General features: G+C 39.2%; 1 protein-coding gene across 1 annotated transcript; it reads left to right on the top strand.

Annotated features, from left to right (window-relative positions):
- Positions 1–4021: 4021 nt before the first annotated feature.
- Positions 4022–17830, top strand: LOC115784691 (mucin-2-like). The gene is made up of 11 exons (XM_030736010.1): positions 4022–4114; positions 5219–5270; positions 5427–5456; positions 9231–13108; positions 13573–13637; positions 15122–15270; positions 15418–15504; positions 16074–16282; positions 16485–16546; positions 16644–16777; positions 16948–17830. Exons 2-11 carry the CDS (start codon positions 5237–5239, stop codon positions 17037–17039), a joined length of 4740 nt encoding a protein of 1579 aa, XP_030591870.1. The 5' UTR covers positions 4022–4114; positions 5219–5236; the 3' UTR covers positions 17040–17830.
- The last annotated feature ends 529 nt before the right edge of the window (positions 17831–18359 follow it).

The raw sequence follows: 18359 nt of genomic DNA, 5'->3' as shown, positions 1-18359 counted from the left end.
TTTTTGTTTGCTTATTGCATTGTGTATTATAAATTGAATGTGTATGCAGTCATAAAGATAATGGCAATATTACAGTGCTTTAATACTTAGAGAGGAAATTGAATGTCATTTTGGGCAAATGGAAAGTAAACCCATTATGTATTGTTAATAGAAGATAGGATAACAGTAAAACTCTTCCTTATTATTGTCTGGGGCACAGTAATGTATGCCATTGTACACTGCTCCAAAAATGTAATGGAACACTTCAACATAAGTATATCAGCAAATCAGTTAAACTTGAGGCAAAAACAAAACAAACCGCATCATCTCATGTTATCAGTAGTGACAACTGCAATAAAAAAAAAAGCAAAGCATGTTACAAGCACTTTACCTAATTGGCTTTCATGCTTTTACTGTATGCTGTCAAGCATGAAGAAAGAATGTAAAAAAAAAAAAAGAGTTTTGAGCAATGGTACACCTTGAAAAATGCTGCAGGTCACACTCAGCATCTTGAATAATCCTCTGATTGTGAGCACAGTTATAGTAGAACTGCATTTTTCTTTTTTCTTTTTTAATCTCTATTTTATTTAGAAATATTGTTTTTAGTTCAGTTTCCAGTGTAGGTGTGCCTGTTTAAGTTTAGTTTTACCAGAACCCCTAAGAGGATGCATTCCAGTATAATCACCACACTTTGTTTAGGCAGCATGCTCACACTCACATAATCCAAAACTGGTTAAACAATGCCTCACCAGACAGGCTGTGTTCACATGTGACTAAGTAACTGGATAGAACCAGTTTTATGGGCCAATCTGCTCACTACAGAGAAAGCCTTAATTTGTTGAGTTTTCACTGTAATTTTCTGTTAGAAGCATTGTGTTGCGAGTTAAGAATGAAGCACATCATGAGCGTGGCTGACCGCTGATCTTAATCTTCATCAGTTTTACTGCCTTCTTCCATTCAGAGATATTGCCAATGTAAACGTTTAAGCTAATGTGTGTCACATTATTTCTCTGATTTGTGACAAGTTGAAAAAGTCAAATATTTTTGACATTGCACTCGTTTTCCTTAAGACATCTCCTGATGTTCATTATCTGTTTTACAAATGAATAGTCCATCAAGTATAATCATTACCAGCACAATACTTGTACATCTTTAAAGACATTCTTGTAGCACTTTTTTATTACAGGTCAGTATTTGTGTGGTAACAGTGTGGTAATAAGTTTGAAATGCCAAAGTAATAATATGGCAAAAACCAATTTATTACAACTTAATTAAAAAGTAATATCCAAGAATTATTGCAGTGACATTGTAAACTGGGTAACAACAGGTCAGAAACTGGGGGTAATAATGTGGAAACAAACATATTACCAATTAGTAATAGCAGTAATATACAGTACCAGTCAACAGTTTGGACACACACGATTCATGCAATTTCTTTTCTATTAAATTGAATACTACTAACAAAATAACACCAATTTTACCTTCTTACTTTGGTATTTGACAGGGCATGGGTTCTTTGTCAGTAAGACCACTATAAAACTGATGAAAATACAGGTGAAGATCTAAAATTGATGCCCCCCCTTTTTGAAATTTTCACATTTTTCCAAAGTCATCCAGTGAATTGGATAGGAAGCTTTGGTGGACAGATTTTGGCCCATGGCTCATATGAGACCCCTGCTAAACACTGTCAAAATACACAAAAATGCCAAGATCAATGAAGCTGCATGTTAGAGTGAGAAAACAATCCAGAGTTAGTCACATTTTAAGACTGCTGTCACAAAGAAAATAGTTTTATGAAGCTGGCTTTTGTGGGGCATTTTTCTTTGTAGATCACAGTTCATGGATATATCAAATTGGCTTGATCATTAGTTTAACTTATATAAATTCTGCAGTGAGTTCACAGACCGTCAGTATTCATTATCAAGGTGTTTTGTAGAGCAGTATGATTATGGGACAGACTAAGAATTTGAATAGGTGAGCAGGAATGAATGACACAAAAGCATCTTGTTCCATTGGCTGTCATTAAGCTTTACTAGTGTTTTTCCCTGAATGTTTGTTCCAGTATGTTGGTAATTGACAGGTTGTGTCAGTGTGTGTAGATCATGTACACAGTACCTGTCAAGTTTGGACACACTTCTGACTGGTACTGCAGTTTACACCTTGATTGCAACGACATGAAATCAAGTTATTGCTCAGTATGCGTGTGTCATTTAGCCTTCTCATGAGCCCTGTGGTTCACAGGCATGCTGTTCGTGCCGCAGTGACCAACACAACCACCATGGTTGACTTTCAACAAATGCTGGTTGAAGAATGGGATGCCATCACACAGCTGTGTGTGACCAAGCTGGTGACCAGCATGAGGAGGAGGTGCCAGGTTGTGTGTGGTTCTTCCACATGCTATTGAGGCCCCTGTTTGTTAAATGAATAAACTTAAATTGCCAATATGTCTTGTTTCTTCTGCCTTCAACCATCCAATCCAATAAATGACACCAAAGAAGAGTCACTAGCAGAATAATAATAATAAAAATAAGCTGTTTGGCATTAGTAGAGAGGATCTGGGGAGTTTTTCATGGGCACAACCTACATACTCAACTGTCCTGCTCAACCTACAAGGCTGTAATCTTACCATAATATGATCACTTTTATTCCAGGAACCTAAAGACGTTTATTTAGTATTTAGTTTGTATATTATTTCCAACCCACAGATAACCATGGGAAATAATTAAAATAAATATATCTCTTTTCCCGTAACAGCTTTTCTACTGTAATGCAGTCAGACAGGGTCCGGCATTCCAAAAACAGGAACAGCACATTCTAGAAAAAAGTAATCCAATTATAGCTAAAATAGTGCCAACATCCTCCTTTCCGCTACAGAGGGTGTAACCTTGCTAATCAAAGCTAGTACTACACTTAACCAACAGTACATGTAAATAAATGCCTTTAAATCCCATATATTCTACATATACAGTTTGTGTTCTGTTTTCATGTTGGTACAGCTTTGACGTCTTATGTTTTATTATTTCAAAGTAATAAACTAGAAAAATACACCAGGCACTCCTCTGAAAAACTTCTACCAAATAAAATCTTGTCAGCGTTGCATTCTTTGTTTTGGGTGATTGCCTTGTTGCACTAGCTCGTGTACTGCTGCCCTGATATTCCCATTTTTTTTTTTTTCCTTTATACAGACTTGAATTCATAGTACCCTTAATGTCATTTCACTTCATTTCATTCATTAAACTTGAAAAAAAAAAAAAAAATCATTCATTGCTAGCTCTGGTTTACAATGAGGTGATGGTGTCAATTTGTTTAAAAGGAACAACTAAGGAAACATAAGGTAAGGAATGCAGTAAAGCAAATTATAAAAATACCATTTAATTTATACAAAAGAAACAAATCAGAAACATGACAAATTTACACTTATCAAAGTCACCAGATGAATTATTTTTAGTGATAAGAGAACCAAAGCCAGTTCTACCTCACTGAGTACAAAGGCAGTCATTAGACCAACTGATGTTGCTTTGAGAAGCAGTCTTGCATAAAAGTTAAATAAAGTGGCAGTCTCTAAAGGAGAGCCTTATACATGTCTATCACGATTTCTGCTGCAACACTCAGATGGTAGGGTCAGAATTTGGTGGTGTAATGATATATATATTTCAGATGAAACTCTCATCTTACTTTCTTAATTCCAATTTTCTGTGTGAGGTTGATAAGAAAGGTATATTTACAGTATATATACAGCACCACTCAACATGGTCACCTCTAAAGCAGTCTTTGCTGCAAGAACTAGTTATACATTCTGGATTTTTTTTTGGCCAGTTGCTGAAACAATTTTGTGGCCAGGTGTGAATGATATTTACACTTCATTGACGGTAAAGTCTCTGTGCATCAGCTGACTTGGTATTTATATTGCACCTTAGGCCCTTCCTCATTTTTTCTTTTTGATGAACAAAACAAGTCCAGTTAGTTCTGTCACACAAAGAATTTCTTGCCTCACTTACAAAAACCTTTTGCAACATAGTGAGTCTTCAGTTTCCTTGGACTGCAGCTGGAAACGTGTCTGCTGTCTTCACTGTTAGCTTACCATCCATACACTGAACACTGACTAGAAGAATACTGCTGCACAGATTCCACTGGGGTAAGAGTTTTTTTTTTATTCTTAGTCTACCACAACTAAATATTAAAAATGTTATCCATAGGGACTTACTTGGCATCAACAAGGTGTAATTAATATTTACTTTAAAATTTTTGAAAAGACTGTTAAAATAAAGATTTGCTTTTTTAATATACATAACATTCAGACTATTTAAATCATTATAGTAAATCTAATACATTTTGATGTCTTAAGGTTGCAGATTGAGTCCTGATCAGGAACCAGATGAGACAAGATAATCATTTTTATCATTCATAATGTCATTATCAGAGTTGCAACATGGGGTTGAGACACGAGTCTAATTTGTTAATTTGATAATATGTTAGTAATTCATGCATAAGCATTTCAGATCAGTCATTTGACCTGGATTTAGAAAGAGCAGAAAAATGGAGTGCACCTTTAAACGGAATCCTAAAAAAGCAACTGTAGTTGTGAGACTGCTTTGTCAATGAATAAAAACAGAACATTCCACAAATGTGTCTGTTTGGAATTTTGGATTATCCAAGTTAGTGTGTGGCAGTGTAATAACTTTTTTTCTGTAATTAAATGAAAATCACATACAAGACTGAGAAACAGGACATAAAACTGGACCAGAGTCATTATCCTCCTGGGACCTGAGCTCCTATCTGTGATGCATTTTTAATTTCTCCTAGATATTTGTGATTAGATGGACCTCTTCCTCTTTGAACAGGAAGTTGTATTTTTTTTTTTTTTTTTACACACTTCTGTGAAAAAAAAAGTCCTGAGATGTGGGCAATGGCATTATTTTATAGGATAACCCACACACAAAAACATGACTTAAAGTGTAAAACACTATTGAGCAGAATGAAGTATAAGGTGCAGCAAAGCCAAAATGCAATATCCATATGGGGATGCAGGGTCTCAGGAGGTTTTCTACATTATACAAAAGTAAAAATTTCCCTGCACTATTAATGTAAGTGATAAAGGAATGCATATAAAATAAATGTCCATGCACTGTTTAACATATTTCACTTTACTTGTCAACATATTTTTGGAGGGCACTGCAAGTTTCAAATGTTTGGCAACATTTAAATATTTCAAACATTTATGGAAAGTTTTACTTTACAGGAACCAGGCACAGGGAGGATGGAACCTCTCGCATTCCTACTACTACTAGCAGGTATTTGTTAGATTGTATTGTAGTCACTTTTTTCTATTGCCAAGTGTAGTTTGGTGTGGGTATGAGAGAATACAATTGAAAGTGTGGATACATAAAATTTGTCTAAATTATATATTAAATTCTGGTTTGATAATTAATCAAATTTATATTCTACAGGACTAGTGGGAACACCTGCTGCTGTCTCAGGTAACAAAAGCTGAAGCTGAAAGAGTCAACCAAGATTTTGAATGAAGAAACTTTAGTGTTATGACGAGGCGATCAAGGTTTATTAGCTGTGACCAGTGTTAATTTTGACAGCAAATACTGATTTAGTTTTAGTCATAGTCTTTTGACAAAAATGTAATTTAGTTTTAGTCATAATTTAGTCATCTGAATAGTTTTAGTTTTAGTCTAGTTTTAGTCGACAAAATTATCCTAAGAATATAGTCGACTAAATCTACAGTCAATTTAGTCGACTAAAATATAAAGGGTGTAAAATGCTTTTCTTCAGTTCCCTTGAATACACACAAAATTAAACATTTATTAATAATATTAACATTAGCGTTTCACCTGCTTCCCACACACCTGATCATTAACACCACCTTACTGAGATAATACGAGCGTTTTACAGCAGGACACGCTCTGAAAGGTACAGGGCAGTGTTCAGGACTAAGATTAGGAAAGGCTAATCTACCGCGGTGTGGAGATTTTCTCTAAGCACAAACACTAAACTGGGAAAAACACTTCACCCTGCGTGACATTAAAATGCTTACCTTTGCACGGAGATCTGGGTGACTGGTTTGCAGATGTTGTTTAAGATTTGTCTTTTTTTTACTCGAGATAGTCGCTCCACATGGATTACACATTGTTTTGTTTGTCACAATGTCAAAGGACAAATGTGACCATACATCGGCTCTTCTCTTTCTCCCTGTTGACATAACTTAGTTCTATTGGAAGTAAAGACAAGTCGCAGGCTAGTCTGGCCTTCCCGGGTTTACAGCATATAGAGTAGAATAGAATAGAATGCCTTTATTGTCATTATACAGGCTGTACAATAAGATTGGAGGGCCATTCCTGTTCAGTGCCATGCAATAGAAAGTCAAAATCTCTAAAATAAAAATAAAGATATAATAATCTAATTAAATCTAAAAATATACAAAAAATAAAATGTATTAAAAATATAGAAAATAAGAGAATGTATAGAAATTAGGGGTGGGACTCGATTAAAAAATTAATCTAATTCATTAGGAGCTTTGTAATTAATTAATTGAAATTAATCGCATTTTAATCGCATTTGAATATTTAACATGATAAATATTAATTTAAGTTTGGTTGATGAATGAATCAATACAAATAAGCTTAAACTTCAAAATTTTGTTTATTTTCCCACCAGTCTACTACACAGACCAACAACGGGCGGAAGTGCTCCTGTGATGAGCAAACACCTGAAATTAAAGTTAAGCATCATAACTGGATAGTTTTACTCAACATTAATGTCTCACTTAATATAGTTGGAAATTAATCATTAGCTCAGCTGTATTCCTTGATGTTGTTGTGCTTGTTTTAACAGCTTATTTTGAATTAAAGATTTAAAATTAAACCACAAAAAGGAGAAAAGTTCGTTCTCCGTTTAACCAGCTGCTCTTACACAGCTGTCCTTCGCACTCACGGTTGCTAGGTGACATGCAGAGGTGAGGGCAGGTGACGCTGATATGAAGGATAGCCGCTCGCTTCCGGCCTTTGCGGTCTTCGTGGGCTGCGAAGGTCTACGTGGGCCGATTCCTTCGAAGGATGCGGCCCCTGAATTTTTGACATCGTGCGTCGATATAATCTGTATGCCTGGAACTCGTGCACTGAGAAACGTTCCACGGTACAAAGTGCGATTAAAATGCGTTAAAATTTTTAATTCGTTATTTTCCCCGTAATTAATTAATCGAAATTAACGCGTTAAAGTCCCACCCCTAATAAAAATATATACATTGTAAAAAAAAAACAAAATAAGTGTATACATATAATAATGAAGATGGTGAATATTGCACTTGGTAAATAAATATTGCACTAGTGAATGAATACTAGATACATATTACACAATATAGGAGTGACAGATATTGTTCAGTATGAATAATATATTATTGCACAGAGATATGGGTATTGCAAAGTCACAGTGGGTGAGTGTGAGAGTTCAGGGTGCTGATTGCTCTGGAGAAGATACTGTTCTTAAGTCTGTTTGATCGAATATATTTAGTTTAGATGAAAATTATGGGAAGATTTGTATTATTTGTGGTTTAAAGATCTCTACTACCAAACTAACCTGGCTCAAATGAAAGCCATGAGGCTTCCCTTTAAAATGATACCAAACACTATAGTCTAGACCAGGGCTCTTCAACTCCAGGCCTCGAGAACCCCTGTCCTGCAGGTTTTAGATGTGTCTCTGCTTCAACACACCTGAGTCAAATATAGAAGTCATTAGCAGGACTCTGGAGAACTGGACTGCATACTGAGGAGGTAATTCAGCCATTTGATTCAGGTGTATTGGATCAGGAACACATCTAAAACCTGCAGGACAGGGGCTCTCGTGGCCTGAAGTTGAAGAGCCCTGGTCTAGACCAGGGATGCCCAAACTCGGCCTCTTCTGGCCCGCGAATTGATGTAAAAAAAATAGCATACAATTTGGCCCTTTAAGTTCTTTTTTGACATTTCGCTTAACCCTCTTAATTGGAGAAGAAGGCAAAATGTCAAAAAAGTAACTTAAAGGGCCAAATTATGTCACGGAGGGGGCTGTGTGCTGAAAGGGGTGGACCCAAATGCAGGACACATGAACTGGAGCTTTACTCTATACAGCTTTATTGCTGGAGGCTCACAAATCTTAAAACAAAAACTCAAAAATACAATAAAATCTCAACCAAGGCAAAAAACACAAATTCACAAAGAACACAAATTCACAAAGGCTGGGAGAAAGAAAACACAAGAATACTAAACTGGAACAGCTAAAACAGGAACACTGGGGGAAACAATGATGATGACGCAACAATGAACAGAGGAAAACTGAGGGCTTAAATACACAAAGGAAATTAGGGCAAGTGAAAACAACAGGGAATGACAGGTGAACCAAATGAACCTAATGACAAAGGGAAGCAAAACTAAACACCAAGCACAGGGAACACGAGACTGTCAAAATAAAACAGGAAGTGACACAAGGGAACAGAGATGCAGACCTGACACTGAACACTGGGAAACAGAAGGAATCTGAAAATCATACAATCAAACCCCACAATAAAAGAAAAACCCCAGAACAGACAAATAAAAACCAAACCAAAAACACACAGGGTCCAACGGACCCCAAACCATGACAAATTATGTTATGTTTTACAACAATTTGCGGACCAGAAGCAGGGGGCAGGGCCATAAGCGGCCCACAGGCAGAGTTTGGGCACCCCTGGTCTATAGTATTTGGTATCATTTTAAAGGGAAGCCTCATGGCTTTCATTTGAGCCAGGTTAGTTTGGTAGTAGAGATCTTTAAACCACAAATAATACAAATTTTCCCATAATTTTTACCTAAACTAAATATATTCTTTTAGCCCTGTGGCATCCAGGGACATCAGGGACACAAGAGTTGCCCAAGTTCCACTTTGGCCAAGGCCTCTCACTGTGTGGAATTTGCATGTTCTCCCCGTGTCTGCGTGGGTTTCCTCCAGGTACTCGGGTTTCCTCCCACAGTCATAGACATGCAGTTACTGGGATTAGGTTAATTGGTAATTCTAAATTACCCATATGTGTGAATGGTTGACGGGCTGGTGACCTATACAAGGTGCACCCTGCCTCTCACCCTATGTCAGCTACTCTGAACAGGTTAAGTGGAGGGGAATGGATGGTTTCCTCTATTCAAAATAATTCAACATTTCTACTGGGACAGAACTGGAGATTTAGCCAACAATTGCCACAACCTCACCAACACTTAACTCAATCTCACCATCAACAGCAGTAAACGAGACTTCACCGCGACTTGCCACGAACTCAACAGAAATCAACGTGACCTCAACATCACTTAACCCAACCTCGCCAACTGATGTGACCTCAGCACGGTCCGCACCAACAACCCAAGTCAACGTGACTACAACGCCACTTGACACCACCTCACCACAAACCAACACAACTATAACATCACCTAAACCAACCTCGCCAACTGAAGTAACTTCAGCACCATCAACAGCACAAGTCAACTTCACTTCAACACCACTTGCCACAACTTCACCACAAATCAACATGACCTCAACACCTCTCAACCCAACCTCGCCAACTGATGTGACCTCAGCACAGTCCACACCAACAACACAAGTCAACATGACTTCAACACCACTTGGCACCACCTCACCACAAATCAACACAACTATAACATCACCTGACCCAACCTCGCCAACTGAAGTAACTTCAGCACCATCAACAGCACAAGTCAACGTCACTTCAACGCCACTTGCCACAACTTCACCACAAATCAACATGACCTCAACACCTCTCAACCCAACCTCGACAACTGATGTGACCTCAGCACAGTCCACACCAACAACACAAGTCAACATGACTTCAACACCAGTTGGCACCACCTCACCACAAATCAACACAACTATAACATCACCTAACCCAACCTCACCAACTGAAGTAACTTCAGCACCATCAACAGCACAAGTCAACGTCACTTCAACGCCATTTGCCACAACTTCACCACAAATCAACATGACCTCAACACCTCTCAACCCAACCTCGACAACTGATGTGACCTCAGCACAGTCCACACCAACAACACAAGTCAACATGACTTCAACACCAGTTGGCACCACCTCACCACAAATCAACACAACTATAACATCACCTGACCCAACCTCACCAACTGAAGTAACTTCAGCACCATCAACAGCACAAGTCAACGTCACTTCAACGCCACTTGCCACAACTTCACCACAAATCAACATGACCTCATCACCTCTCAACCCAACCTCGCCAACTGATGTGACCTCAGCACGGTCCACACCAACAACACAAGTCAACGTGACTTCAACACCACTTGGCACCACCTCACCACAAATCAACACAACTATAACATCACCTGACCCAACCTCACCAACTGAAGTAACTTCAGCACCATCAACAGCACGAGTCAACGTCACTTCAACGCCACTTGCCACAACTTCACCACAAATCAACATGACCTCAACACCTCTCAACCCAACCTCGCCAACTGATGTGACCTCAGCACAGTCCACACCAACAACACAAGTCAACATGACTTCAACGCCACTTGACACCACCTCACCACAAATCAACACAACTATAATATCACCTAACCCAACCTCGCCAACTGAAGTAACTTCAGCACCATCAACAGCACAAGTCAACGTCACTTCAACGCCACTTGCCACAACTTCACCACAAATCAACATGACCTCAACACCTCTCAACCCAACCTCGCCAACTGATGTGACCTCAGCACAGTCCACACCAACAACACAAGTCAACATGACTTCAACACCAGTTGGCACCACCTCACCACAAATCAACACAACTATAACATCACCTAACCCAACCTCACCAACTGAAGTAACTTCAGCACCATCAACAGCACAAGTCAACGTCACTTCAACGCCATTTGCCACAACTTCACCACAAATCAACATGACCTCAACACCTCTCAACCCAACCTCGACAACTGATGTGACCTCAGCACAGTCCACACCAACAACACAAGTCAACATGACTTCAACACCAGTTGGCACCACCTCACCACAAATCAACACAACTATAACATCACCTGACCCAACCTCACCAACTGAAGTAACTTCAGCACCATCAACAGCACAAGTCAACGTCACTTCAACGCCACTTGCCACAACTTCACCACAAATCAACATGACCTCATCACCTCTCAACCCAACCTCGCCAACTGATGTGACCTCAGCACGGTCCACACCAACAACACAAGTCAACGTGACTTCAACACCACTTGGCACCACCTCACCACAAATCAACACAACTATAACATCACCTGACCCAACCTCACCAACTGAAGTAACTTCAGCACCATCAACAGCACGAGTCAACGTCACTTCAACGCCACTTGCCACAACTTCACCACAAATCAACACAACTATAACATCACCTAACCCAACCTCACCAACTGAAGTAACTTCAGCACCATCAACAGCACAAGTCAACGTCACTTCAACGCCACTTGCCACAACTTCACCACAAATCAACATGACCTCAACACCTCTCAACCCAACCTCGCCAACTGATGTGACCTCAGCACAGTCCACACCAACAACACAAGTCAACATGACTTCAACACCAGTTGGCACCACCTCACCACAAATCAACACAACTATAACATCACCTAACCCAACCTCGCCAACTGAAGTAACTTCAGCACCATCAACAGCACAAGTCAACGTCACTTCAACGCCACTTGCCACAACTTCACCACAAATCAACACAACTATAACATCACCTAACCCAACCTCACCAACTGAAGTAACTTCAGCACCATCAACAGCACAAGTCAACGTCACTTCAACGCCACTTGCCACAACTTCACCACAAATCAACATGACTTCAACACCTCTCAACCCAACCTCGCCAACTGATGTGACCTCAGCACAGTCCACACCAACAACACAAGTCAACATGACTTCAACACCAGTTGGCACCACCTCACCACAAATCAACACAACTATAACATCACCTGACCCAACCTCGCCAACTGAAGTAACTTCAGCACCATCAACAGCACAAGTCAACGTCACTTCAACGCCACTTGCCACAACTTCACCACAAATCAACATGACCTCAACACCTCTCAACCCAACCTCGCCAACTGATGTGACCTCAGCACAGTCCACACCAACAACACAAGTCAACATGACTTCAACACCACTTGGCACCACCTCACCACAAATCAACACAACTATAACATCACCTAACCCAACCTCACCAACTGAAGTAACTTCAGCACCATCAACAGCACAAGTCAACGTCACTTCAACGCCACTTGCCAAAACTTCACCACAAATCAACATGACCTCAACACCTCTCAACCCAACCTCGACAACTGATGTGACCTCAGCACAGTCCACACCAACAACACAAGTCAACATGACTTCAACACCAGTTGGCACCACCTCACCACAAATCAACACAACTATAACATCACCTAACCCAACCTCGCCAACTGAAATAACTTCAGCACCATCAACAGCACAAGTCAACGTCACTTCAACACCACTTGCCACAACTTCACCACAAATCAACATGACCTCAACACCTCTCAACCCAACCTCGCCAACTGATGTGACCTCAGCACGGTCCACACCAACAACACAAGTCAACATGACTTCAACACCAGTTGGCACCACCTCACCACAAATCAACACAACTATAACATCACCTGACCCAACCTCACCAACTGAAGTAACTTCAGCACCATCAACAGCACAAGTCAACGTCACTTCAACGCCATTTGCCACAACTTCACCACAAATCAACATGACCTCAACACCTCTCAACCCAACCTCGCCAACTGATGTGACCTCAGCACGGTCCACACCAACAACACAAGTCAACGTGACTTCAACACCACTTGGCACCACTTCACCACAAATCAACACAACTATAACATCACCTAACCCAACCTCACCAACTGAAGTAACTTCAGCACCATCCACATCAACAGCTGCAACTTCAACAGATGCCCCGCAAACACAACCTCAAATTAACTTGGAATTTAAGCTGCAGAGTAACTTTACATCAGAACTTCTAAACTCATCCTCACCAGAGTTTAAAACATTAGCAACCAAAGTGACCAGAGTGGTGAGTTCTTGATTTTATTTGATTTTTTTATGCAGACAAAGTAATAGTAAACTCATCCAAAACAATCTGATGATTTTGTCTGAACTGACCCAGTCAATAGTCCTATTTAGTTTTTGATGTTAAAAAAAAAAACAAATTGTGATTCTTGCCTGAAAGAGTATATACATAATTTAAACATGCTTTCATTTCCAGCATAATGTAGTGCAACAAACAGAATCATAAAATCATATTCTCCTAAAATATGAACAAATAAGTTTAAGATGAAGGCAAAGTGTAATTTAATAAATTTAATATTTGATGATGTGTAATTTTACAAATGCTCTCCAAACAATTCTCAAGATAAATTATACATGGAGCTTCACATTTTTGAAACCCTTGTGGCATGATGAATTTGATTTTTAAATATGTTTGAAATTCCATTTAAAAATATTTATTTTCTTTTTTTGTAAAAAATTTATTCACAGCTCAATGAAGTCTATTTAAAGCTATTTGGATCTCGCCTCAAGAAAGCAGTCGTCAGAGGTTTCAGGTATAAAACACTGCTTAAAATGGCATTCCATAGTTACTTCTTTTCAAGTGCAAATAACTTTCTTTAATAAAAAAAAATTGTTTTGATTTTTAAGAACAGATTTATAAAGTTAATTCCTATGCCAGGGTGCTTGAAAGGAGTGTCCGCCCGTTAGTCGAACCTCGGATCCAGGAGGAACAATGCGGTTTTTGTCCTGGTTGTGGAACGCTGGACCAGCTCTTTATCCTCTCAAGGATATTCGAGTGTGCGTGGGAGTTTGCCCAACCAGTCTACATGTGTTTTGTGGACTTGGAAAAGCCATTTGACCGTGTCCCTCGGGGTATGCTGTGGGAGGTCCTGTGGGAATATGGGGTGTCTGGCTCGTTGTTGCGAGCCATTCAGTCTCTGTACTGTACAACCACAGTGAGAGCTTGGTCCATATAGCCGGTAATAAGTCGGACTCATTTCCTGTGGGTGTTGGACTCTGCCAGGGCTGCCCTTTATCATCGATTCTGTTCTTAATTTTTATGGACATAATTTCTAGGCGTAGCCAGGTGGTGGAAGGCTTCTTCCTTGGTGGCCTCAGAGTCTCACCTCTGCTCTTTGCAGATGATGCAGTCCTGTTGGCTTCATCAGCTGGTGGCCTCCAGCTCGCAGTGGAATAGTTCGCAGCCCAGTGTGAAGTGGCTGGCATGAGGATCAGCACCTCTAAATCTGAGGCCATGGTCCTCAGCCGGAAAAGGGTGGAGTGCTCTCTCTGGGTCATGGACAAGTTCCTGCCCGAAGTGGAGGAGTTCAAGTATCGCTGAGTCTTGTTCAAAAGTGATAGGAGAAGGGAGTGGGAGATCAACAGACGGATCGGAGCTGTTTCTGCAGTGATGCGGATGCTGCAATGGTCTGTCGTGGTGAAGAGGGAGCTTAGCGTAAAAGCGAAGCTGTCGATTTACCGGTTGATCTATGTTCCTACCCTTAACTATGGTCACGAGCTTTGGGTAGTGACTGAAAGAATAAGATCACGAATACAAGCGGCAGAAATGAGTTTCCTTCGAAGGGTGGCTGGCCTCTCCCTTAGAAACAAAGTGAAGAGTGTGGCCATCCGGGAGGGGCTCAGAGTAGAAATGCTGCTCCTCCACATCGAAAGGAGCCAGTTGAGGTGGCTTGGGCATCTTGGGTGAGGTGTTCCGGGCATGCCACACCGGGAGGAGGCCCCGTGGTAGACCCAGGACACGCTGAGGAGATTATATCTCTCGGCTGGCCTGGGAACACCTTGGGGTCCCTCCGGAGGAGCTGGAGGAGGTGGCTGGGGAAATGGAAGCCTGGGCTTCTCTGCTTAGGCTCCTGGCCCTGTGACCCGGCCCCCGGATAAGTGGAAGAGAATGGATGGATGGATGGATGGATGGATGGATTCAATTAGTTAATTCCTGTCTGTTGTCATAGAGCCAATCAATGATAACAACTGGAAAATAAAATGAAAGTATAAAAATTAATAAATATTTCTGTTACAGACAAGGATCCATTTTAGTTGATGCTGCCCTGACGTTCAGCAATGACAGCGTGTTACCAAATGTTACTACTGTTATTCAAGCTCTAAAAGAGGCTGCTCAAAGCTCAAATTTTTCTCTCCCAATCAACGTATCATCTATTACAGCAACAGGTCAATTTTCATATTATTTATCTTTTCAATTTACCATTTTATTCATCATTTATTTTCATACTTTGTCAATATGCAAGTACATATCAAGTATAAGATGAAAGGGAAATGTTTACAAGCATAATTTACCTCATGTTTCAACCTCACCAGAAATCCACACGACTTCAACAACTCTCAACCCAACCTCACCAACCTCAATGTCAGCATCTTCAACACTGAATCCAAGTACCTCACCAGGTATTTCTATGACATATTTTTGAAATTTTCCATGTTATTATCACAAACATATTAACACTGTCGTCCAACCACACCACCAGTCAGTATGACCTCTATACTACTGAGCACAAGCTCACATGACTCAACAGAACTGTGTTAGTTAATCTCATCTCAAGAGCATTAACCTTAACCACAGGAACTGTCACCACTCCAGTCAATAGGACATCAGCAGCCTAACCAACACACAACATGAGCTTGACCTTACCATCAGTCAATGTAACCTCACCACAAGGAAACATGATCTTAACAACTCTCAGCACAGCCTCACCAGTTACCATGAACTCAGCACCACTCCATCTAGCCATACAGCAAAACATGACCTCTCCACTTATCTCCACCATGTCATCACCTGTTAAATCAGGACCTACAAATTGAAATAGCTGTTCTTGGAAACATTTTTTTGATTTAACAGGTTTCATAATAAAATGAAATATATAACACTTTATAACAAAAGTGAGTGCAGCATCATGACTTCAAATTTATACAATTTTACATCTGTAAAAATTAACACCATTTAACTTACATTGTAGGCTCTGATACAACTGCAGCTTCTCCCGTGTCTCCAAATACAACACCTATATTACCCACTACAATCCCCAGCACTGCAGCCACAGATCCTCCTACGCAGACAGAAGGAACCCTTGGCCTTAAATTTAGTCTCAACCAAACTTTTACAACGGATCTGTCAAACCCAAGCTCAACAGGTTTTCAGACTTTAGCTCAAAAAGTGATCACAGAGGTAAGATGTCAACACTATGTACTAACAAACCAAAATGGCAGCTGCAAATAAATTGTGTCTGATTTGCAGATCTTTGAAATAAATGTAGATAATGTATTTGTGTATATATTCTAGGAAACATATAATCTAAGAAAATGTATTATTTTTATTTTTTAACCTTTATTAAGTGCTTTAAATATTTCAAAATAATGTTCTCTTTCAGATAAACAGACTAGTTAGACAGATCTCTGCGTCCTTCCTTCGCTCCAGGATTAACTCCTTTACGTAAGACTAAATTTTAGTCCCTGACTCATGTATTTTTTTTAGATTTGAGTTTGTGAATTGCTTTTATAAACATTACTTTTTTTCTTTGTCATTGTAGGAATGGATCTGTAGTTGTCAACATGACTCTTGTGTTTCAAAATAAAACCTTAGTTCCATCACTAGCCAGTGCAACTGCAGATTTGTTAAGAATACTCAGCTCAACCACACTGGATATTATACCGGGCACTATATGTAAGTTTTTAGACACAAACTTTGTGGCTTGCAATTATTAATATACTTTGTCTTATATAATGTAGTATTTGTAATTCTGTGGTTACTGTTAAACATAAAAGCAAGAGGAGAACTCAAGCTTAAGAGAATTTCATGACATACTTGTTTTTTTTTTTCTTCTAATGTTTCAGTTGTATCATCATCAACAACCAGTCTTCAGTCTGCAATGAGCATATGGGCACTAATGCTGATGATTATGGCCCAAATCCTGATCAACATGTAGCCAGCACTCAAGCCAGCTGCAGGGACTTCACTAACAGTCTGTAATGTGCAATAAAAGCTTGAAAAACAGTATGTACCAACAAACAAAAAAGCAAAAGATAAAAGAAGTGTGCATTATGAAATTTACCAAGACAAAGTAATTTAATTCAAAAGATGCATGCTGTGTGTAAAAGATTGAACAGGTTCATGGTGTTTGCCAAAACATTAAAAATATTTGATACATTTTGATACATGTATTAGCAGTTGTCACTAAGTACCACATTTGTTCGTTAGAACATTTGTTTTTATTGCTATTGTGGCATTTAAAGCAAAAAATTAATTTATTTATACTAGGTATTGTACATTATGCAAGACACAATTTAATATCCAAACATATTGTGGAGTTAAAGAGTGAAAAGGAAGATGCAAGCAGTTAATGTAGAGCAATGCTAGAAGTTAAAAGAGTTAAGCTGAAATGATCTTGATCCTGCCAACTGATTCTGTTAGAGTCAAATTGTCCAGTATCAGGTGAATAGTTTGGAACGTGGATTTTAAATGAGCTTCTGGATACTAATTTAACAAAATATCCACATACTGCTGTCATAATTATAAGATGATTCTTTTTGCTTTTATTGATTGATCAATCAATTGATGAACAGCTTCATCTGAATACTTGTTCTTCCTGTATGTCTCTGAAAATGAGATTAATAAAACTCTATGCTGTATACTTTTGGGGATTCTTTAACACCCTCTCTTTTCCCTTTTTTTTTGTTTTTGTTTTTGTTATTTTTTGTTTTGTTTTTTCCCCTTTAAATACCAAAGGAGGATAAACCCATACAAACAACTACTATTGGTGGTTTGGTGAATATAATTTGTAGGTTTGTGATGAACCTTTTAAATCTTTATATTTGTAAAAGCAAGGTTTATAGCAATTGCTGGAGGGAAGTACTAAGAACAGAGATTAATGGATTATGGAGCTCTGTCAGGCTTAAAATCAGAGTTTTCTGTGTCAAGAAAGTGGCTCTCTTTTTACCTGGCTACATCACCATGGTAAACGATGCTGAATGCATAAGCTGATTGGGAGCAGGCTATTTCTAAGTTTTGGTATAAAATCAGCTGGAAAAGCCACATTTTCACTTCTTCTTTTATTTGTAGCATGTTTTAAGCAACATAATGATTCTCTGAAACCTGAATCCATTTTATTGCAAGTTTTGCATGATGTTAAGCTGTAACTTAATAACATCACAAATGGAGCCGAGCTGCAAAGTTACAGTAGAGCAAACTATGTGTTGTGTTGTCACTGACATGTACATGCATTCAGTTAGTGATGCAAAAAAATGTA

The sequence above is a fragment of the Archocentrus centrarchus genome, chromosome 1 (genome assembly GCF_007364275.1).
Source record: "Archocentrus centrarchus isolate MPI-CPG fArcCen1 chromosome 1, fArcCen1, whole genome shotgun sequence".
NCBI classification, from domain to species: domain Eukaryota; kingdom Metazoa; phylum Chordata; class Actinopteri; order Cichliformes; family Cichlidae; genus Archocentrus; species Archocentrus centrarchus.
The sequence above is the reverse complement of the archived record's forward strand: the minus strand, read 5'-3'. Positions and strand labels throughout refer to the sequence as shown.

Coding starts and splice junctions, on each gene's coding strand:
- LOC115784691 (XM_030736010.1), top strand. CDS start 5,237: ATGGAACCTCTCGCATTCCTACTACTACTAGCAG. Junction 15,505..16,073: donor GAATCCAAGTACCTCACCAG/GTATTTCTATGA, acceptor CTTACATTGTAG/GCTCTGATACAACTGCAGCT. Junction 16,547..16,643: donor TCCAGGATTAACTCCTTTAC/GTAAGACTAAAT, acceptor TTGTCATTGTAG/GAATGGATCTGTAGTTGTCA.